The 23,601-nt window shown below is 34.7% G+C and overlaps 1 protein-coding gene across 1 annotated transcript in view; it reads right to left on the bottom strand.

The window, feature by feature from the left end:
• The window catches only part of RHPN2 (rhophilin Rho GTPase binding protein 2), a 66,351-nt gene that overhangs the window by 20,646 nt on the left and 22,104 nt on the right, over positions 1-23,601 (bottom strand). The window contains exons 2-4 of the mRNA XM_051979742.1: positions 18,383-18,498; positions 5,745-5,873; positions 1,097-1,172 (exon numbers count right to left, since the gene is read on the bottom strand). Coding sequence (XP_051835702.1) covers positions 1,097-1,172; positions 5,745-5,873; positions 18,383-18,498 — 321 coding nt within the window. The remainder of the gene's footprint in view (positions 1-1,096; positions 1,173-5,744; positions 5,874-18,382; positions 18,499-23,601) is intronic.

Genomic DNA, 23,601 nt, shown 5'->3' with positions numbered 1-23,601 from the left:
AGCCCAAATGAAATACAACAATAAAATTTTAAATGTTAGAACTTTAAAAATAATAAATGTAAGAAATTAAGTGCCTTCCAAAGTTAAAATAGGCTCAAATATGTAGGTACTAAAATGCTGTAACTCTAATTTTATTTTTAAATTAAAATTAGTTTCAAATTAGTTTAAATCTAATCTTGGGTCAATCAGAAGGAAAAAAGAATTTCAATTTTTTCTAAAGCATGTTTCCTACTTTAATGAGATCCTATTTGTTTCTAATTTTTCAGGCTCTGATATTTTACTTCAAATTCTCATGAGACTAAATATTAGATAAATTGAGAAGATTTAGAGTCAGGAAGACCTAGGTTCAAATTCTGTTTGATATTGTAGATGTAGATCATGGGTAAGTAAGTCCCTTAATATATCTCATTTCAATGCCCAGAAAAACTCACTAAGACAATAAATAGCAGATGAGTTCTCAATCTGCTTGGTGTAGAGATACTTTCCACATTTGGAAATTCTCCCACACCAATCAAATTATAAATCAAAACTTCATCTCATCCTGTCCAGACAACCCCTCCAAAACACAGAAGAAATAAAAAAACAAGAACATAAAAACCTAACAAAATAAAAATAAATAAATAAATAGGGTATTCCTACTTTCTTGGCATGAATCAACAGGAAACATTTTTTTTCAAAGCATCCTAAGTTTACTCTTTGGTCAAAGAGACTCTTTAAAACCAAACAAATTTTCGGTTATGGAAATTGCAAATCAGATACCACAGTATATTTTTCTTACTCTCCACAATTGTAAAATAATTAACATTACATTCTCTTTTTAACCCAAAAGCTTATCAATATGGAGCATGATAACTTGGGTATTACCACCTCAACTTCTATAAACTGCTCTAAAGTAAGAATATGATTAAATGAGGAATGTGATAATAACATGTAAGATTCTCAGCTAAACTTACATGGCAAAAGAGGTGAGATTGGGATTTTTTAAAAGTTAAATAATTTTTCAATTACTTATAGCAAAGGTATATATGTTCAGACTTTTATTCACACTTCTAATGATTCTCATTTCTTTTCACATCTTTCAAGTTTGGAGATTTACCTTAAGAAGGACTGACAAGTCTACTTCTTTGGTTTCCTTTAGGCCAAGAGGAATCAGGGGAATTGTAAAAGTCTCCCTGTAAGAAAACATAGCAAAGCCACATGAATATGTGCAGTCAGGGAACTCTACCATCAAGATCCAATTATCAATGCCAATACCTTATATCATGTTTTTAAAAAAAAAAAAAAGAAAGAAAAAGAACTTGCTGGAGTAGTATGATTTAAAAACATCTATCTTTTACAAATTCCAATTTACAATTTGAAATGTACCCAAATTTCTTAGAATATGTCCCAAACATTTCCCCATATTTCATAATTAAGCTATCTCCCTTTTCTCTCCTTTTGCTTTTCACATTGTGGCATCCCTCTATGGGATATCCCTCATTTGTATTTGCAGGCTGATCCCTCAGGGGTGGCTACTACCACAAGTTCCTAAATACCCTATGGGTCACCATTCTTTAAAATACAAGTCAAGAATTCCCTCTGGCCACAGTTCACAGTACTCTCCTTCCTCTACCTTATTAGTGGTCTCCAGAGCTAGCTAAACTTTTCACAGATGTTAGGGGCATAAAAGCTAGAATCCTTTTACTTTCTTACACTATTGTCTGAATCTCTACTACTCCATGGCCCTGCTTTTAGAGAACAAAGAGAGATGTTTTATATTGACTACTTTTAATTGTGATGATTTCTTCCTAAAGACTGAGTGAGTGTGCAGAGAGAATATGCCTCTTATTTTTGGGGTGGAGTAAGGTAGAGTGTCATTATGCTTTCCTGTTCCCTCTCAGTTAATAACCTTTTATAAATTTTAATTAATGGCTATTGGTTAGTTAATATTAGGGAGATCTTAATGGGTTACGTGATAACAGTAGAAGTAGGCAAGATGGGAACTTAGTAGCGTACAACTGGAAGACATCCATAGGCATCCCTAGAAACTTGAGTATAGAAGGAGCTCCCCTATATGGACCCAACTTGGGGATTGGGGCAACTCCAAAATAAGTGGTGCATAAAGAATAAACAAATACCATTAAAGTTTATAAAAAGGGAGTAACAGTAGCTTAAGAAATTATAGGGCATTAAAGTAATATCTCTACATATAGAACAGCTCTTGACTTTGATTCATAGGAAAATTCTAAAACATAGTGCTAAAAGGATTGATTGTGAGCATATAGAAAGTAAAACTATGATCATGTAGAGCTACATTTATCAAGAACAAGTCACATAATGTGCAAGAATGTTTGTGGCAGCCCTCTTTGTAATGGCCAGAAACTGGAAACAGAGTGGATGCCCATCAATTGGAGAATGGCTGAATAAATTGTGGTATATGAATGTTATGGAATATTATTGTTCAGTAAGAAATGACCAGCAGGAAGATTTCAGAGAGGCCTGGAGAGACTTACATGAATTGATGCTGAGTCAAATGAGCAGGACCAGAAGATCATTATACACTTCAACAACAATACTACATGATGATCAATTCTGATGGACGTGGCCATCTTCAGCAATGAGATGAACCAAATCAGTTCCAACAGAGCAGTAACGAACTGAACCAGCTATACCCAGTGAAAGAACTCTGGGAGATGACTATGAACCACTACATAGAACTCCCAATCCCTCTATTTTTGTCTGCCTGCATTTCTGATTTCCTTCACAGGTTAATTGTACACTATTTCAAAGTCCAATTCTTTTTATATAGCAAAATAACTGTATCGACATGTATACATATATTGTATTTAACTTATGCCTTAACATGTTTAACATGTATTGGTCATTCTGCCATCTGGAGGAGGGGGAGGGGGAAAGAAGGGAAAAATTGGAACAAAGGGTTTTGCAATTGTCAATGCTAAAAAAGTACCCATGCATATATCTTGTAAATAAAAAGCTATAATAATAATTAAAAAAAGAACAAGTCACATAAAACTACTTCCGTTTCCTTTTTTTGGAAATGATACTAGATTTATAGCTCAGGGGAATAAAATAGACATGATAAACCTAAATTCCAGAAAATCATTTTAAAAAGTCTTCTAGGGGAAAATAACTACTATTCTTTCCTGGTTACTACAGTCCAAATGCCCCATTCTCTTCCTTCTTTTTCTGGCTAAAACTGTTTTGGATTTATTTTGAATGTATCTTTTAATTACTTATCTATGATTCCTTTAGTGGAATGTAAGATTTCTGAGGGCAAGGACTCTTCTCCAGCACCTAGCACACATAGTAGGTATTTAATAAATGTTTGTTAATGAAGCAATAAATGCTTGATTGTTTGAAAGTTTCCATAAAGACTATATACCCAGGCTAAATAATGATAATATAATTAAGATGGATTCAGAACTAGAACTGGCTGGACACAAAGAATAGTGAATATGAGCATGAAATCAACTTGAAGTCTTCAGTAAAATATTACAGGTTCAGGACACTTGGCAGTGGCAGGCAGAGAGATAAAATTGAATGTATCTCCCCTAGTAGCTACTTAAGTCCTTTCTCATAGTAGGTGCTAAATAAACATTTTAAAATTAATAATTAAAAAAAAGCATAACACTAGGAATATTTCAATATATATTCTTCCCTCCTCAGTTCTAATCTTCTTCTGCCACTAACTTATTCTAACATAGTAATTTTTGAAGTTACAATTTCCCTATCTCTGTTTCCTTAATAGTGGAATGAGGCTAATATATGACATTTCACTGGGATGTCACAAAAATGAAAATAGATGATAGGTGTGACCGTTCTTTTTAGGAACAGAACACTACTATAATATAAGTTAGCACATACAGTAATTTGTAATCACTCTGCATATTTTGCTTATTTTGGTGAATTAAACTGTGAGAATGCTGATGGTTTGTATGACAAATGAAAAACTTATCAGCACCCATTTTTTAAAACAGATAATGGATATAAAAGCATTACTTTTGAAAGAGGCAAAGTTGTATAAATGGAAGATATTATGAATCTGGATAGTTATCTTTCATATTCCCATTCAAATTTTTATACATGACATGTGGAAACTATGCTCTCTTAACAATGGAAATTTGGTCATTCTAAGAATAATATAAGGTTACATCTCTTGCAAGTATTTGAAGGAAGATCCCAAAGGAGATGATCTATTTTTTTATGTTTTTGCATTTTATATTACCATTGGGAAGGTTGAACTATATAAATTTATTTCCTTTTTCCTGAGGCTTTCTTCAAAACTACACTGAAGATTCCAATGGGAACAAGTAAAGAGATACATCTCTCTTCATAAAGAGAAATGGAGAAAGACTTTTTAATTCACTGATGATTCAATTTTTACTATTCTTTATAAAGTATTTCTATTTTGAGAATCATGATAAACTTTTGAACTACCACTTAAAGGATTGTAACTGAAAGACCAATAGAAAAGTAAGCCAACTAATATAGTGGGTATATTTCTAACTTTAAATAATGGTTCAAAAACTATTTTTCATCTGTGGATTTTCCCTGAAAGGGCCACGGGCTTTAAATTATTCTTCAATATTTATTCAAAGCTTATTTTTCCTTTAAAAAAAATTAGTGGTTTAACTTACAAGGTAGTTCATATCTATAAAATTAGAAGTTTAAGCTATATCTTTGCTACTCTAAATCTTACTTATATAATGCTATGATCTTTAAGTGGAAGATTTTTTGACTCAAAGATTTTCAAAATACAAAACTAGAACATTTAATTTTTTCTCTACTTAGTATTATTTGATCTATTGAATTTTTTTAAATATAAATTACCATAGACTACCACGTAAACAATCTTTTCAGTGAAAAGATTCATGTATCCATAACCTTTTGTTTGTTTGTTTTTAAAACTAGGTTTCTTCAGCTTGCTTGGACTAAAAACACAAGGGCCACTTCTGAGCCTAACACACGATCAACATGAGAGCTCTGACTTGCTGTTTCCAATACTGACCAGATTGGCCCTCTTTGGCAATCTGCTGACACTTCTACACAGAGGCTCATCATATTAATGCTAAACTGAATGTGGACACCCACAGGTAAAGCTCACTGCAGCTCACAACTCTCCCCCATCAGGTAGGATTATGCCTTCCCACCCACACATTCATAGTCTTTTAACAGAATTTTCCCATCAACATATTTTTGTGATTTTTTTCTTTTCTTTCAATTGCTACAGTCGGGGACTGTATATGGTTGAGGACAATAATAATTATGTCCTTGTGCTTGATAAACCAGTTTTTTCAATACAATCAGCCATCCTAATTCAACCTACAAAACTTCTTCTGCACACAGTTATGAAGAACTACCTCTTGTGCTTAAATCATGGGAGCCAAACTCTTAGCAACAGGATGAGGAAAGGATTTCTGACACTGACCACTGGCACAAAACTCTTCCTGTTAAGAAGTATAACACATGAGTTCAGAACAAGTGTCTTTTTGTTAAATACTTGATTCATTTTCACACACATTCAATAGGTTCATCTTTATAATTCTGGCAATCTGTTCAAAACATCTTCCAGCAATTTATAACTAACTTGTTTCTCAGAGCTATATTTGTCAGGATTTATATCAACAATCTAAATATAACATAGTTTCCTTTTGTTGTACACTTTGTATACTCACATTTAGTGCAACAAATAGGAACTCAAATTCCAATTTACTCATTAGAAATAGCAACAAACTTTCACTTACTCTGTATTCTGGTAAACTTCCACTGAGATGTTAAGTCCTTCCAATTCTTCCTTTAAGATCTGCAGATCTGAATTTACATAACTAAGTTCCAAGAGGACCTGATCTCGAACTTTGTTATTTGTAGTTGCTCTGAAAAAAAAAAAAAAAAAGGATTGAGAAAAAAATGGAACTTAGTGAATTTCAGAGACTTCCCTGGGAACAGACTCTACATTGTAGAGGAGCTTTGTTGAGTCCCTTAATTGGCATTCTCCGAATTTTAAAGGTTTTTTTTTTAATGAGATATTTGAATTCTCAGGTTTCTCAAGCAATAAACTGCCAAGATGTACCTAGGGAAATTATCCAATAAAGCCTCTTGATCACAGCCAAATAAGAGAACAAATGAAACCAAAGAATTAAAATATTATAGACTGAAAGTTGTCATGATATTTAGAGACGTGAGGAACAACTGCCATTATGAAGAGAGCAAAGTAATCTGCTAACAAATAATTTATCTGCTTGCTAGATAACACTATGATGATCAAGGGCACACTAGTTTAAAATAAAATATAAACTAACGTGTTAAATCTCACAGGAAAGTATTATAGAAGAATATGAGTTGTATTACATCTTTAAAACAAATAGAAGGGGAAAAAAAGATGAAAGAAAACATGACAATAGTCTCAACTATGCTGTTATTCCAAAAGCATTTAAGATTGAAACAAAAAGGGGCAGCTAGGCGGCGCAGTGGATAGAGCACCAGCCCTGAAGTCAGGAGGACCTAAGTACAAATTTGGCCTCAGACACTTAACACTTCCTATCTGTGTGAGCCTGGGCAAGTCATTTAACCCCAATTGCTTCAGCCAAAAAAAAAAAGAAAGAAAGAAAGAAAATAGAAAAGAGCTTCTTTTAGATAAATATCAAATTTGTTTCAGAATCAAAGCGACTGGAGCTATTACATTTGGGCTCTTACATCCATAATTATGTATGTGCTTGTATGCAGAAGTTAAAATGCCATTGAAGAAGAAAAATATGGAAAGATAAGCTAGACTAGATCATGTCTATACAAAAAAAGTCTATACTGAAAATGATACAATTTTGAGACCAGTGAAGGAGGAGCAGCTAAGTGGCACAATGGACAGAGCACCAGACCTGAATTCAGCAAGACCTAAGTTCAAATGTGGCCTCAAATACTTAACACTGCCTAGCTGTGTGACCCTGGGCAAGTCACTTAACCCCAACTGAGTGAGAGAAAGAGAAAGAGAGAAATCCATTTATTCTATCCACCCCCAACCAAAGACAACTAAAAGACTATTAATAATTATCAATTCATGTACTTGCTATCCTCTTATTACAAAATTTTTATAAGAAAAACTTGTATATACACACATTCTTAGAGGTATGAGAAAGGAAAAGAGGCTTTCACAAATGATACTACACTATATATTTTTACAGTCATGTATTTAACTGAAAGTTGTAGAAAGTAGAGAATCCTACTATGCTTACTGCTGGTAATAAAAACAGTATGATTAAAACAAAGTTCACTCACACACACATATAATTTGCAAGGGACGTTATAATGATTGCATCAAACCCTCAATGTTTTTGTTTGTTAGCTTTAGAAGGAATTGGGAACAGGGTTGTCAATCTGACAGAGTTCTATTTAGGTCTGTATGTTAAAGATATCATAAAAAAGGGAAAAGGACTCACATGTGCAAAAATGTTTGTGGCAGCCCTTTTTGTAATGGCAAGGAAGTGAAAACTGAGTGGATATCCATCAGTTGGGGAATGGCTGAAAAAGTTATGGTATATAAATATTATGGAATATTATTGTTCTGTAAGAAATGATCAGCAAAATGATTTCATAAAGGCCTGGAGAGATCTACATGAACTGATGTAAATGGACTGAGTAGAACCTAAAGAACACTGTATACAGCATCAGCAAGATTATATGAAGATCAACTATGATGGATGTGGCTCTTTTCAACAATGAGGTGATTCAGGCCAATTTCAACAGACTTGTGATGAAGAGAGCTATATGCATCCAGAGAGAGGACGATGGGGACTGAATGTGGATCACAACATGGTAGTTTTCACCTTTTTCACTGTTGTTATTATTGTTTACTTGCTTGTTTTTTTTCTTTTCAATCTGATTTTTTTTGTGCAGCATGATAAATGTGGAAATATATTTAGAAGAATTGTAAATATTTAACCTATATTGGGTTACTTGTCTGTAGGGAGGGGGAGAGAGGGGAAAGGAGGGAGAAAAATATGAAACACAAGGTTTTTCAAGGTTGATTGTCAAAAACCATCTTTGCATTTTGTAAATAAAAAGCCATTAAAATTTTTTTAAAGATAAAAAAATCAGACAGAATTATGTTTTTAATCTACTTGCATCCTAAGCCCACAAGCAGCAGCATCATTAGCTATTTCTCTCCTCTGGCCAGATGGTACCACTCCTTGTTTCTACTCCCCTGGATTATTGTTCTCCTTACTGTAGTTCTTCTAGACCTCAGAGGAGCCCTCCATGTTTCCCTGGATTGTGAAGAAATAGTTGAGGTGGAGAGAGAAAGAGGAGGCTTGCCAAAGTAAAAAGAACCTGTAGCAAGAAGCTTACTTACTTGGGAGGCATTTTCCTCCTTCTGTTCCCCTGAGCTAGTCTACCTGAGCCCTCTTTCTAGGATTCTACATAGCATAATGGTATGCCCTGTATTGATAATTTCCCATTTCATCCAATATTTCCTAGAGCTGAGGCAGGCGCTATCTGTTTTCATTGCATCCTTAGCCTCAAAAGTCCAGGAAACACATAGACACCAGGCCAATAAGTTGCTGACTACTAAAGGGAAGTACAATGGCAGTGCCTTGTGAACTAATACAATAGTATTATATTCAGGGTACTATAATACATCATTATGAGTTAATATTATAGTATAAGGACCCACAGAGTTCTTTGAACATAAGAGCTGTCTCTCTAGGGGGACAATCTGCATATCTCTTGAGTACTAAATAGAGTTCCCAAAATGGTTACAGAAACAGAACATCCAACGACAGTATTAAAACAGAATTTATCATGTTGATTCTTTAATCAGGGACTTAAAGTAAACATTGGTCAGATAAGATTTGGGATAGAATCCTGTCTCTTGGATTTACTCTGTGACCCTAGGCAAATCATTTCACCTTCTGATAACTCAGTTTCCTGATCCATAAAATGATGGAGTGGAGCAAGATGGTGGTTCCTTTCAGCTCAGAATCTATGCCTGCTTATTATCCCTGCTTAGGACATATATTAGCTGTGTGACAATAGACAAATCACCTAATCATTAGACTAGTGGTTCTCAAACTTTTGTTTTCAGTATCTTTATCCTATTAAAAATTATTGAGGATCTCTCCAAAGCGTTTTTGTTTATCTGGATTATATTTATAGACATTTACCATACTGGAAATAAAAACTATTTTTGAATTTGTAGACCCTCTAAAAGAGTTTCAGAGATCCCCAGGATCTCTAGACCATACTTTCAAAACCACTCTTGTTTCCTCTCTTTAAAATGGGAAAATAGCTATAGGATGTATCCTACAGAGTCTTTATGAGTATCAGAGGAGATGGTGTACGTAAAAGTACTTTGTAAAGTTTTAAGCATCATATAAAATATTTTCCATCATCATTACTATGCAAATGGAAATTAACAAGATGACAATTATGAACTTTGACTATAATGACTAAAAGTTAGTAGCTTTTGGCTCAATTTCTATCTCCGCTGAGGATTCATTGCCAACAGGTATATATCTCACTCCTGGGATTCTGATTTCACTTACTTGGCTCTGTCAAACTCTGTCAGTTACTTATTGTCAGATGAAATATGTTTTGGCCCATTTCACCAGCAAATATGCCTCTTGTTTTCAGCCTGGTCTCTCTGTTGCAGATATGAATTAATACAGTACTAAGTTTGCCTGATAGAAAAAGCAATTAGGCACTCATGCACAGGACTGAAAAGAAATATCCTCATCATTCCTTTGGAACTGATGATCTGGAGTAACTGGGTCATTACTTTCAAAGTACTGCAGTTGTATAAATGCAATCTACATATTTCTGTAGTAGGAAAGACTTAAGAATCAGAGCTGGAAGAGGTCTTTAAAATTAATTAGTCCTATTCCTTCATTTCCCAAATGAGAAAAAGCTACTTGCTTAAGATTATACAACATTAACTTGTTTAAAAGAGGAGCAAGGAACAATAAGACTACACAATGATCAATTCTGATGGACGTGGCTCTTTCCAACAATGAGATGATTCAGGCCAGCTCCAAATGTTTTGTGATGAAGAGAGCATCTACACCCAGAGAGAGGACTGTGGGAATTGAGTGTGGACCACAACATAGCATTTTCACTCCTTCTGTTGTTGTTTGCTTGCATTTTGTTTTCTCAGTTTTTTTCTTCTTGATTTAATTTTTCTTGTACAGCAAGATAACTGTATAGATATGACAAGGGGAGCCCCGAAACACACTCTCTCTCAGACTTTGAGAGGAAAGCTTGGGAAATTACCTCAGAGAAGCTCTTCCCAGAGAGACCTGCCCCAGGGAATCAAGATAAAGTGTTTTCATTCTGTTATCTGGATGGGACTAGTTGAGTACAGGACCACTCCTACTTAGGTGGCGTTGGAGATCGAGATTTGGATTCTATTGAATTGGAGATTAGTCCAGTGACACTCATTCAAATGGAAAATTTTAATTCCAAAAATCTCTGTCTGATTCCAACTCAAATTGCCCTTCCCTCCCTCCCCTCCTTCCCTCCCTCTCCCACCTGCTTCTAGCCAAAGTTTCAATTATAAAAACAGACAACTTGGGGCTCATTCCTTGCAGAGGACCTAAAGCAGGAATTATGCCAAGGAACCTCTCTCTCTCCTTGGCAAAGCTGTGACCCTTGGCCTGCTGAAAAGACATTCTCTTTTCAGCATTACACCTTCATTATCTCTCTCACCTATTTCCCTAACAGGATCCTATTTACCTTTCTATTGGGATTTCTCTGCTAGATCTTTACTTCTCTATTGGGACCTGCCACTTAGGAAGTCAGCCTACAAAAGCTGACTTCTCAGTTCTTATAATAAACTTCTTTTGCCAGTTTAATTTTTTGGGTTTGTAAATTCATTTACGAAGGACCTACGCCAACCAGAAGGAGGTTCCCACAACTCCTTGCCCTGTGCCGAACCTCATCAGATATATATACATATATTGGATTTAACATGTATTAGATTATCTACCATCCAGGGGAAGGGGAGGAAAATTTGGAACACAAGGTTTTGCAAGGGTCAATGTTGAAAAATTACGCATGCATATGCTTTGTAAATAAAAAGCTTTAATAAATAAATAACTAAATAACAGAGAGATAAAATTTTTAAAAGAAAAAAAAAAAGAGGAGCTAGATGGTACAGTGGATGGAATGCAGAGCCAGGAGACAGATTAATGTTCCTGAGTTGAAATCTGGCCTCAGGTATTTATTGATGTGAGCCTGGATAAGTCACTTAACCCTGTTTGGCTAAGTTTCTTCATCTGTAAAATGAGCTAAGAGAAGGAAATGGCAAACAAACCACTCCAGTATCTTTGCCAAAAAAACTCCAAATGAGGTCACAAAGATTTGGACATGATTGAAACATATAAATAACAACAAAATTCATTTAAAATTTCAGAGGCCACCATAATAAACCTCCAAAAGAAACTACAATCCTGTACACATTGAACAAGAAATACAAGAATTCCTGAAATAAGCAATAGAATCCGGCATGTACTTAGGTCAAACAGTTGTGATCCCCATTTCCATATTCACACTTCTATTTTTTTTTCCCTTGTGCTCCCAGAATATTAGTCCTGCACATAGAAACCAGAGCTTGCTCTTGTAATCTAGCTCTGTCCTCATCACCCAAATGAAATTTATCTTTCAACCCCCAGATCTGAAAGTCTTTTTGAAATTCTCCTCCTTCTTAACTGCTTCATTTGATCATTGCTGAGCACTTCCCTGGTACTTAATCTTCTCTGAAATTTTTTGATTCTTCTTTCTTGTGGTCTTCCTCCTATCTGAACAACTCCTTTTCAGCCTCCTTTGCTAGCTTATCATTTACATTATGAGTCCTACTTGTGGGTATTTCCTAGGGTCCTATGCTTCTTCTCTTTTCCCTTTACACTCTTTTCCTTGGTAATTTCCTTAGTTACTATTGGTTTAACTATTATCACTATGCAGAAGACTTTGTATATCTATAGCTATAAGTATATACCTATGGTTCGGTATATATATATATATAAACTATATATATGAAGACATACTATGTGTACATGTACATATAGGCATGCATGCATACACACATTCTCTATCTCTTCCCTGAGCATCAGTTCCACATCACTCATTGCCTATTAGACATTTCACAATAGATGTTCTTTAGAACAGCTCAAACTCAACAGGTCCAAAACACAACTACGTTATTTTTCCCCTTAAAAAAAAAAAAAGCTCCCTTTTTTCAAACATCCCTATTTCTGCAAAGATACCACCATCCTTCCAGTGTCTCACATTCAAAATTTATTATCATGTATTCCTCATTCTTTCTTACTCCCCCCACCTGGATATGTGCTGCCAAATATTGCCATTTCTATCTTGACCTCTTTCTAAATCATTTGGCCCCATTCTCTTCTCTCCTGATTCAGGTCCTAATCACCTCTCTCCTAGATTATTTTTTTTTTTAAATAATAAATTTTATTTTATTTAATAATAACTTCGCATTGACAGAATCCATGCCAGGATAATTTCTACACGACATTATCCCTTGCAATCACTTATGTTTCGTTTTTTCCCCTCCCTCCCTCCTCCCCCCCCCCAGGATGGCAAGCAGTCCTATATATGCTAAACATGTTGCAGTATATCCTAGATACAATACATATTTGCAGAACCAAACAGTTCTCTTGTTGCACAGGGAGAATTGGATTCAGAAGGTAAAAATAACTCGGGAAGAAAATCAAAAATGCAAATAGTTCACATTCATTTCCCAGTATTCCTTCTTTGGGTGTAGCTGTTTCTGTCCATCATTTCTCCAATGAAACTCAGTTAAGTCTCTTTGTCAGAGAAATCCACTTCCATCAGAATACATCCTCGTACAATATCGTTGTCGAAGTGTATAATGATCTCCTGGTTCTGCTCATCTCACTTAGCATCAGTCCATGTAGGTCTCTCCAAGCCTCTCTGTATTCATCCTGCTGGTCATTCCTTACAGAGCAATAATATTCCATAACATTCATATACCACAATTTACCCAGCCATTCTCCAATTGATGGGCATCCATTCATTTTCCAGTTTCTAGCCACTACAAACTCTCCTAGATTATTGCAACAGCTTCCTAATTCGTGTCCAGGTCTCAAGTCCCTCAACACTCCAGTACATTGTATATCCTGCAGTCAAAGTAATTTTCTTTAAGGGCAGATCTACCATGTTACTCCCTTACTCAAGTGTTTCTCCCTATGCTTCTAAGATAAAATACAAAGTCTCCATTTAGCTTTTAAAATCCTTTATAACTGATCCCCATCTATCTTTCCAGCATATTTTCCCTTCAGAATTCTGAAATGCAGCCAATTTGATTTACATTCTGTTCCTCAAACATGATACTCCATCACCCATCTCCATGCTTTTGTACTAAATATCCCACATCCAGGGTTACAGTCTACTTCCTTTCTTCCACTTCATATAAAGCCTCTCAACTTTTCCTTTAAGATACAGTTCAAACTATTTCTAGCCATATGAAAAGATGTTCCAAGTCATTATTAATCAGAAAAATGCAAATTAAGACAGTTCTGAGATACCACTACACACCTGTCAGATTGGCTAGACTGACAAGGAAAGATAATGTGAAACGTTGGAGGGGATGTGGGAAAACTGGGACACTGATACATTGTTGGTGGAATTGTGAACACATCTAGCCATTCTGGAGAGCAATTTGGAACTGTGCTCAAAAAGTTATCAAACTGTGCATACCCTTTGATCCAGCAGTGTTACTACTGGGTTTGTAGTCCAAAGAGATTTTGAATATACTTCTATTTATTCACTTTTTATGTCTATGCTATTTCTATTCTCCCCCATTACACCATAAACAACTTGAGTAGAGAGTGTTTCATTCTTCGTTCTAGCATAGTACTTGGCACATAATAAGTGCTTAAGAAATTCTTGGCTTTCAAATTTCAACATTAGCTTAAAAGGTAGCCTTCATATTAAAAGAAAGTAGTTTCCCTTCTATTTTCCACCCCTGTGGAATGCCAAAGAACCTGAAGAGTCAGAAATCTGTGGTTGAAACTTACCTAACACTTAAAGGTACCTGCTAGAGAATCCTTTTTAGGTGGCTCACTAGCTTTATTACATAGAGCAGTATAGAAGCACTGAAATACCATATTTGTTGTAACTACTTCTCAGTTACTCTGTAGCTAATCAGTGAGTTTAGTAAATACCTTTCAGCTTTCCTCTGAGAGCATTCTATGAAAAGAGGCACTTTGAACTTTTAGCTCACTGTTGAAAATTATTAACATATCTCCCCCCCCCAAAAGGCAAATACAACTAGAGGGCCAACTTTACAACGCTGCTTTAGTTTTGCTTGAATGTTCAGAATGGTTATTTACTTGGAGAATTAATGGAACGGAATGGAACACAAAATATCTGGAAATTCATTCATGTTAAAAAAAAAAGGGGGGGGGGAGGTTATTTCAAAATGGTCATTCCTGAGATTGTTTTTAATAGGGTAAAGCCCAAGAAAACTTTAAACTCTTTCCAACATGAATGCCCACTTCAGGAGGCTATAATTATCAATGAAATTCACATGAGTTTGTGAGCTACAGACAAACAAATTGCAAACCAAAAATTGAATACAGCTGAATAAAAAGCATAATTATATATTAAGAGCTGGCATAAAACTTAGACATCCATCTAATCTGACACCCTTATTTTACAATTCAGGAAACTGAGGCCCAGAGAATTGCAGGAATACTGGGTAGCAGAGCCAAGATTTGAACCAAAATCCGTCCTTCCTGTTGCCCTCTTCAAACACTCCCCTGATTTATCACTATAGTCATCATCATCACAACTGACATTTGCATGATGCTTTATGTCTTGTGAAATATTTTATATATATACACACACGAGCTCATCTGGACCTCCTATAAACTTCTGAGGAAGGTGTAGGTGTTTGGAGCATTTTATAGATGGAGGGTATAGTGTCAGAGGCAAGAGTCTAATGCCAATGTAATGAACTACAAATTCGACACTCTATTACCCTACCTTCATCACAATTAGCTTCATATGAAAATCTGAATTTTAAAACCTCCATCCATGGGTTCAGAGGTGCTTTGAGTATACTTGTGTTTAGCAAGGTCTTTTTTTTTTTTTTTTAAATTTTCCTGGTAAATGCTCTATTTATAAGAATTTCTAATTGACCTTTTTTTTTTCTAATTAAAGCAATCATATACAGGAACTAGAGTATTAGAAAAGTGGTCCAGCTGTCACATGGCTAGCTGCCAGAGTTGTTTCAGCTGTGAGTACATACATGTAATCTTAGGAACCCCTATTACTTCTTTCAACTTCAAGGTTACCTACAACCCCTAATTAAGAGGCACTCCACCTATCCAGAAATAGAGCAGTTCCCTCTCATACATAGTATTATGGGTCAGTTCATCATCTCCTCCTAAAACAAAGAGATTTTCTGGAAAGCAGGAAATAATAACACTTTCCCCTATTGCCCCAAATGAACAAGAATGTATAAAGCAGTAAATATCACCTACCTTCCTGAAACAGGAGCTCAAGAGTGGGTAGAGTATTATATAGGATAACTAAAGGTACTTTTGACACAAGACCCACAGGAAGAAGGGCTTCTGTGAGGTTACTAAAGGGACTGATTCACATTTTAACTAAAAGGGGAAAACCCTTTATTTAAAAATAAAAAGATTGGGGATAAGATTCAATGCTATATTCTCTATTCTTAAATCAGGCTTCAAAAATAAACCTTCATACAATTCCTATGCTTAATCCTCAAGTAATATTTCAATGCTTCATATATACTGGATAGATGTAGGTAATTTACAGAATATTTAAATGATAAAGTTATGGCCTATACTCCAAAAGAAATAAAAAATAAAAGGACTTATATGTACAAAAATATTTATAGCAGCTCTTTTTGTGGTTGCCAAAAAATTGGAAACTAAAGAGGTATCCTCCTTCTGGGGAAAGGCTGAACAAATTATAGTATATGAATGTAACAAAGTATCATTATGCCATAAGAAATTACAAAACACAATTTCGGACAAATCTGGGAATATATTCATGAAATGTTAAGGGGTCCCCTAAACTTGGCTTTTTGAGTTGCCATATTTTCCAGAAATCCTGGAGCTAGGAATCCCAAAGAAGTGAAATTCTCCACTCACCTTGGAAAGACAGGTGATTAGCACAGGAATTTATTTTGCCTTTGTAGATATATATATAGTAAGGAATTTCTTTTTCAGGGATTTTTTTTTCATTTTGCACAATAAGGGATATGGAATGGTCAGTCTGTCAACAAGTATTTATTAAATGTTTTATATGTGCTAGGCTCAGTGCTAAGAGCAGAGCTGGAAATAAAATGCAAAAAGAAAGCTAGCCCCTGCCTTCAATGGAAACAGAACATAAAAGGAAGATTAAAAACCTGAAGAAGGGATAAAAAAGATAAAAGTATTGTAGAAAAGTTTGGAGTGAAGTCAGACAATCAAAAATAAGTACCTACTCTATGCTCAGCTCTATACTAGATTATTAGAGGTACAAAGAAAGGCAAAAGGCAGTGTCTGCTCTCAAAAAGATCACAATTTAATTGATGAAAATAACTAGTTAACTAAATACAAGCAAGCTATATGCAGAACTGGAGATCACTGGAAATAATCAACTAGGATTAAGAGGGATCAGGAAAAGGCTTCCTGTAGAAGGAAGGACTTAAAAGAAGGCAAGAGATGAAGCGAGAGAGTATTCTAAGCATAATGAATAGCTGATGAAAATGCCCAGTCAGCAAGTAGTATCTTGTTTGAGAAATAATGAGGAACGCTAGAAAGGGGTGAAGTTAGTGTATGGAATGAAGGTAAAACAAAGTATTAAAAAAAAAAAAAAAGACTAAAAAGACAGAAGGCAGATTATTATTGACTATGAATGCCAGAGAATTTTCTATTTGATCCTAGAGTTTATTGAGTAGGAAGAAATAATATGGTCAGACTTGCACATTAGAAAAATCACTTTGGCAGCTGAGCAGACTTAGGACAAATTGACCTAGTTAGCAGGTTATGGCAGTAGTCAAGATTTGAGGTGATGAGGATCTGTTCCAGGGTGATGGAAGTATCAGAGGTGAGAAGGGGACAAATGCAAGAGATATTACATAGATAAAAATCAATGGATTGGATATGGGTAGAGAGAGTGAGAAGAGATGGGTTAATAAAAAGAAAAAATTTCTTACCTTTCAAATATATATATAATAAACTCTTAGAGATCAAAAGAAATAAAGTTATGATTCCTGATCTCAGAGTTTCTATTCTAGAAAAGGCAATATTAAGGAATCCTTCCAAAAGTCAAAAATGGAAAGTAGGCTATTTTTAAAGATCCTGCTACTCTCAGTATATTCTTATGGTCACTGATATATGTTCACACGAGCTATTTCCTTTCTCTAGTCAAAATTTTAACTTTAGATTTTGAAACAAAAATTCATACAACAAATACAATAAAAAATATAGTACATTTATACATGGGGTTTCCAATAACTTGGAGTCAAAACCTATACATAAGTTGTTAAGAGTTTCAAGGTAGGTTTTTCTTTATTTTAACATTACATACTTTTTTTTTTTTTTTTTTGCTGAGGCAATTGGGGTTAAGTGACTTGTCTAGGGTCACATAGTTAGGAAGTGTCTGAAGTCAGATTTGACTTCAGGTCCTCCTGACTTCAGGGCTGGTGCTCTATCCACTGTGCCATCTAGCTGCCCCTATTACATATCCTTTTGTAATTAAAACCCTAAGACACGTTTTGATTTTATGTAAAGGAAAACATTTTAACATTTAGAAGTTACACTATAGCACAGTAGAAATTATGTTGGATCTAAAATCAAAAGGTCTACATTCAAATCCCAGGTTTGCCAACTATTTAACCTTGGGAAAAGTCATTAAACTCCTTTGTTACTTCATTTGCAAAAGAGGGAGATTAGACTAGATGACCTCTGAAAGTCCTTCCCAGTTCTGAATATAACCAAAATCCTATTTAAAAAACACCATAAAGGATTGGCTCAAGAAGCAATTGTCTTAGTGTCTCCCTTCACTACAGATCTTCAAGCAAAAGCAGCTAAATATCCATTTATTGAGTACTGTATATGGATAAGACGATACTTGTTAGGGTCTTGTTTGGATTAAATAGTTTCAAAGATCTCTTATAATTCAGTGAATTCAAACCACTAACTCTATCTTTGTGAGATGGAGATATTTAAAAAACATATAGCATAAAGCAACTTATGAAACCCAAGACTTCCTGTTGGCTCAGTAAATCAGAGGAGCTTATTAACCCGACCATAAAAGGTTCAAGGCAAAGAAGCCAAATCCAGCTACTTTAGAAACAAAAATAGCAGTAATAGAAACAAAAATAGCAATAACATACCTTAAAAGATTTTCAGCACCAGTTCTCATCCGAACAGCTTTCATGATCTGTTGATTTAATGCAGCCCTTTGATTCTGAAGTTTGCTTCGGCCTGTCTGGGCCAAGGGGTTGCAACCCTAAAAACAATAAGAAATTGTTCATCAGAGATAAACAAAAAAAGAGAAAATAATATTTCATCTAATACTAAATTTTAAATTATGAACTCTGAAAATCCTAGGATAAAGCAAAATATTTCATTCTAACTGAATAAAAGAATATTTAGTCTCAAAGCAAAATAAATTCCCACCTACTTCCAAAATTCTAGAGATCAACAGTGTAGTTGTCAATTTGAGTTTCATATTTTTTAAAATTATAATCTATTTGAGTAGTTTAAAAGAAAAGCTTGGGCTAAGCTGAGTGTGATGGGGAGATTCTAAAAAATACAACTAGACAAGCATAGATAAAAAGAAGCAATAATCTTATTCAGATGAGGCATGAAAGGAAGAACTGTTATACAGAAGAAGCAAATGGGAGTGGACGACTTGTATTGCTGGGATTTCTTTCTCTTACTCTGATTGGAAATGGGTTAAAAAGAAAATAATATGTGTCATCTAGTTATTCTGTGTCCTTCAATCAGGGAGGTGATGGCCTAACATGAAAGTAAATTAAATTTAAGTGAGGAAGGGCTGACGTACATTTAGAAAAGTATGAAAGTCTTCTAAACTTAGAAATAAAAGGGCAACAGTACAGAAGAAGCCTTAAGAAAGATGCGTAGGTTAAGAATTAGGGTGAGGGAGAAAATGAGAGAGGGACTCTTAGAAGGTTAGATAGATGAAGGAAAAGGAAGGCAAGGCAGTGGGTAAAGAGTAAATCAGCTTCATGAGGAGGGATAGAGTAAATAGGGGAAGAAGGATAATGAGGAAAAACATGAGGACAGGAAATACACAATAAATATAACTTTGAATAGGAATGGGATGAATTTACCCATAAAACAAAATGGATAGCAGAAGAGATTAAAAATTTGAATTCAACAATATGTTGCCTAGAAGAGATGCAATTAAAAAATGGGACAGTCAAAATACAAGACTAGAGTAGAATTTATTATGCTTCACATGATATAAAGGGAAAAAGTAGGGGTAGAAATCATGAATCTCAGAAAAAGTTAAAGCTAAAACAGATTTGATTAAGAGATATCATACCATATGCCACTGATATTATTCAATGTTATTTTAAATCATTTAAAATAAAAGTAGATAGTACAAAATACCTGAGAGTTACCTGCCAAAACATACCCAGGAACCACATGATCATAATTATAAAACACTATATAAATAAAGTCAGATTTAAGTAAATGGGAGAAATTTTAATTATTCATGGGAAGACAAAGCTAAAAATAAAAATGATAATTTCATCTATTCAATTACCTATTCAATGTCATTCCAATTAAATTACTAAAAAATTATTTTACTGAGAAAAATAATAAAAGGTAAAGAATTTCAAAGAAATTAATGGGGAAAAATATAAAGGAAGTACCAAACTTACTCCTAAGACTATCTTATATAAAAAGGTCAGCAACAAGTCATAAACAGGGTGACCATGGCCACCAGCTTCTTTATTGAAGAACATAATTAGCATTGTTAACACACCTTGCTCTAGGTCCTCTTACAAATGGTCCCATCTCTCCCTTTTTTAAATATGAATTCTGCTGGGGAACTTAATTTGCCTCATAGCATCATAATAAAGATTTGTCTCTTAACTTGAAAATGGTTTGAGTCCAAGAATTCACTCCAAATGACTCCACACCATATACTCAATAATAAACTCAATATACTATGGGAGGGAACGGGTGCTAGCAATTGGAAAGATTCAGAAAAGCAGTGCCTGAGCTGCATTTTGGAGGAAGAAAAAAATTCTGAGACTGACATGAGAAGAAAGAGCATCCTAGGTAGACATGGAGGCAGCCAGTTCAAAGGGACAAAGATGAGAGACCAAGTATCATGGATGAGAAATATAAGGAAACTCAATTTGATCACCAAAGATGTTGGCACCATCAAATAGTTTATCATCAGAAACTGATGCAGTTACATCAATGGCAATAACTTAAAGAGAGGCATTATTATCTCCTTTGCCACTGAACTCTAAGGATGATAGATAGGATCATTTCATTTGACTTGGAGCTAAAGCTTTCCATATATTTTATCCAAATTAGAGTGAGCTCCCCAAGGCAAGAACTGTCCTACTTTTCCACTTGTATCACCAAAATTGGCATAGTGCTTTACACAGTGTAATAAGAAGTTAATAAAATTGTTTTCATTCATTCCATTCTAAATAGGCGTGTGTGTGTGTGTGTGTGTGTGTGTGTATAATATGAGTCATTTGCATAAATATGATTAAAACCACGCCAAGAGAGAACATGAGGTCAAAGAGAAGAGAATCTATTCCCTTAGTGGAACACTCAGAAGACATGATATGAATGATATCATTCCATCAAAGGAAAATGAGAAGCAGTCATTCAGAAAATAGAGAACCAAAAAAAGTAATAACACAAAGTCCTAGAGTAGACTATCCAGGATAACATAGTGGTCAACAGTGTTCAAAGGAAACAGATAGGTCAAGAAAGATGAGCACCGAGAGAAGACCATCTGATCTGATAACAAAGACGATTGCTAACTTTAATGAGAACAGCTATAGCCAAGTGATGAACTTGAAAGTCAAATGGCAAAGAGAGGAAGTGAAGACAATGAGCATAGACAATATTTTCAGAGAGTCTGGCAGAGAAAGGAAGGTGAGACATAGGATATTATCTTGAGAGGATGGTTGGATCTAATCAAAGATTCTTAAGAATGAAAAATACTTGGGCATATTTGAAAACAAGAGAAAAAAAAACAGTAGACAGGGAAAGCTTGAGGAACCTTGAAGATTAGAAATTAATTCAAATAAAATTATTAAAATTTACATATAATGTATGTGTATTATGATATAATTAATTAGAAATTAATCTGCCAGTGTCTCTACTGGGTTTGTGTCCCAAAGAAATCATAAAGGGAAAAAGATCCACATGTGCAAAAATGTTTATAGCAGCCCTTTTTGTAATAGCAAAGAATTGCAAACTGAGTGGGTGTCCATCATTTGGGAAATACTTGAATAAGTTATGGTATATGAATGTTACAAAATATTTTTCTATAAAAAATGATCAGCAGGATGGTTTCAGAGAGGCCTGGAGAGACTTTACATGAACTGATGCTGAGTGAGTAGAACCAAGAGAATATTGCACACAGCAACAAGATTATATGATGATCAGTTGTGATGAGGTGAATCAGGCCAATTCCACATAGACGTGTGGAAATGATGAAGAGAGCCATTTGCATCCAGAGAGAGGATAATGGAAACTGAATGTTATTTGCTTTCTTTCTTTTTTCTCATTTTTTTCCTTTTTTGATTTGATTTTTCTTGTGTAGCATGATAAATGTAGAAATAAATATAGAAGAAATGCACATGTTAAACTTATATTGGATTACTTGCTCTCTAGGGCAAGGGGAAAAGAAGGATGAATGTTGAGAACTATCTTTGCATATATTTTGAAAATAAAAAGCTTTTATTTTTTTTAATTTTTAGAAAATTTTAAAAAAAGAAATTAATCTGCCAGAAAAGATTATAGGAGATGGAGTCAAAGGTACTAGAAAAAATGAAAACAGAATGGAGAATGGTATCATGAAATTTTGATTTGAAGAACAGCAAAGAGTAATTTCATGGCAAATGACCTAAATTTTTTAAATAAAGTAATAGGCAAGGTCCTTAGTTAAGAGGAGAAAGGGGGGAAAAGGAATTTTGGGATACTTTAATATAGAAATTTGGGGACAGCTTCTTTGGGGAATAGGTAGGGAATCAATCAGGAAGGAATAAAAAGTTGCCTTTTTTGCAGTAAGGCAGAATTGAGAGAATATGAATGCATAGTATAACCAATTAACAAGGTTGTGTGACATACTTCATCCTGTTGAACAACATGTAATTAGTAACAGAGAAGGTATGTTGTAGATAAAATTCAAGGCTGGAGTTTAGCAAAAGATGTGCAGAAGTAGAAAAATGAAGCAAGGTATTCAAGAATAAATGACAGCATAGAGTTGAACTAGTTTAACTATAATAAGGTCAAAATTGGAAAAGGAAGAAAGCAAAGATAATGATCTGAGAAAAGTACCAAGTGGTGGAAGGATTGTCCACTGTAATGAGAATAAAGAATTGGTTTAGGAGAGATGAGCATGGGAAGATACAGAATATTATCTATTGTCAGAGACAGAAATTTCTAAGTTTTTGAGGAAGTGGATCATTTGTAGGCAACAGAATCTTAATCTTGAATCTTAACTATTCAAGGCATGGGGAGAATGAAGAACTAACCATGTTGGAAACACTGAAATATTCAAAGATGACTTTACTGATGACCTCTAAAATGACATATTAGAGATGAGTCATATTGTCCTTTATTCGGAGGTATTTTTGCAAGAGAATTTACTTTGGGGGCAGTTAGATGACTCAGTGGATAGAGTACAGGTCCTGAAGTCAGAAGTATCTAAGTTTAAATCCCGCCTCAGGCATTAACACACTGCAGTATTAGGGTGTAAACTTAAATAAATGCATCTGAACTCTTCCCCCAGAGAAGGAAGTATGAGTCATATGAAGATCCCTGAATGTGCAAAGTTTAATTTATTCTAGCAAAAAAAAAAAAAAAAAAAAAAAAAAAAAGGACGTGGATCTGGACCCATTATCACAGGTGATTTTGTGTATCATACAAATGACTTTATCTTTTAGTAACACTGAAAAAACACTATTTAGAAAGAAAAGATGTCCTGTACACTTTGCCCATTTTTGACACATTAGAATTCTTTTTTTTTTGGTAAATATTTCTGCCTCATTAAGAATTACATCCAGTCCATCAAGTAACCATCTTATTAGAATAGGTCTTAAAGAACTTAACACTAAAGATGAATAGCCAAGCTTCAGTCAGCCCTAATTTCTAAATACATGTTACTATGGAAAGAACACTAGACAAAGTCAAAAGACCTGAGTTTTGGTGTTTGTTCTGCCACTAACTAGTTTTATGTGCTAAAAGTCACCTGGCTCCTCTGGTCCTCAGCTTCCTCAATCAAATAATATTTTCAATGACTTTCTCAGCCCTAGTATAGTAGCAATCTATGAAATCACCCATCTGGCCTTTTCAGAGTTTTCAATTCAACAAACATTTTTGA

Source organism: Antechinus flavipes, chromosome 2 (genome assembly GCF_016432865.1).
Source record: "Antechinus flavipes isolate AdamAnt ecotype Samford, QLD, Australia chromosome 2, AdamAnt_v2, whole genome shotgun sequence".
Lineage (NCBI taxonomy): Eukaryota > Metazoa > Chordata > Mammalia > Dasyuromorphia > Dasyuridae > Antechinus > Antechinus flavipes.
The sequence above is the reverse complement of the archived record's forward strand: the minus strand, read 5'-3'. Positions and strand labels throughout refer to the sequence as shown.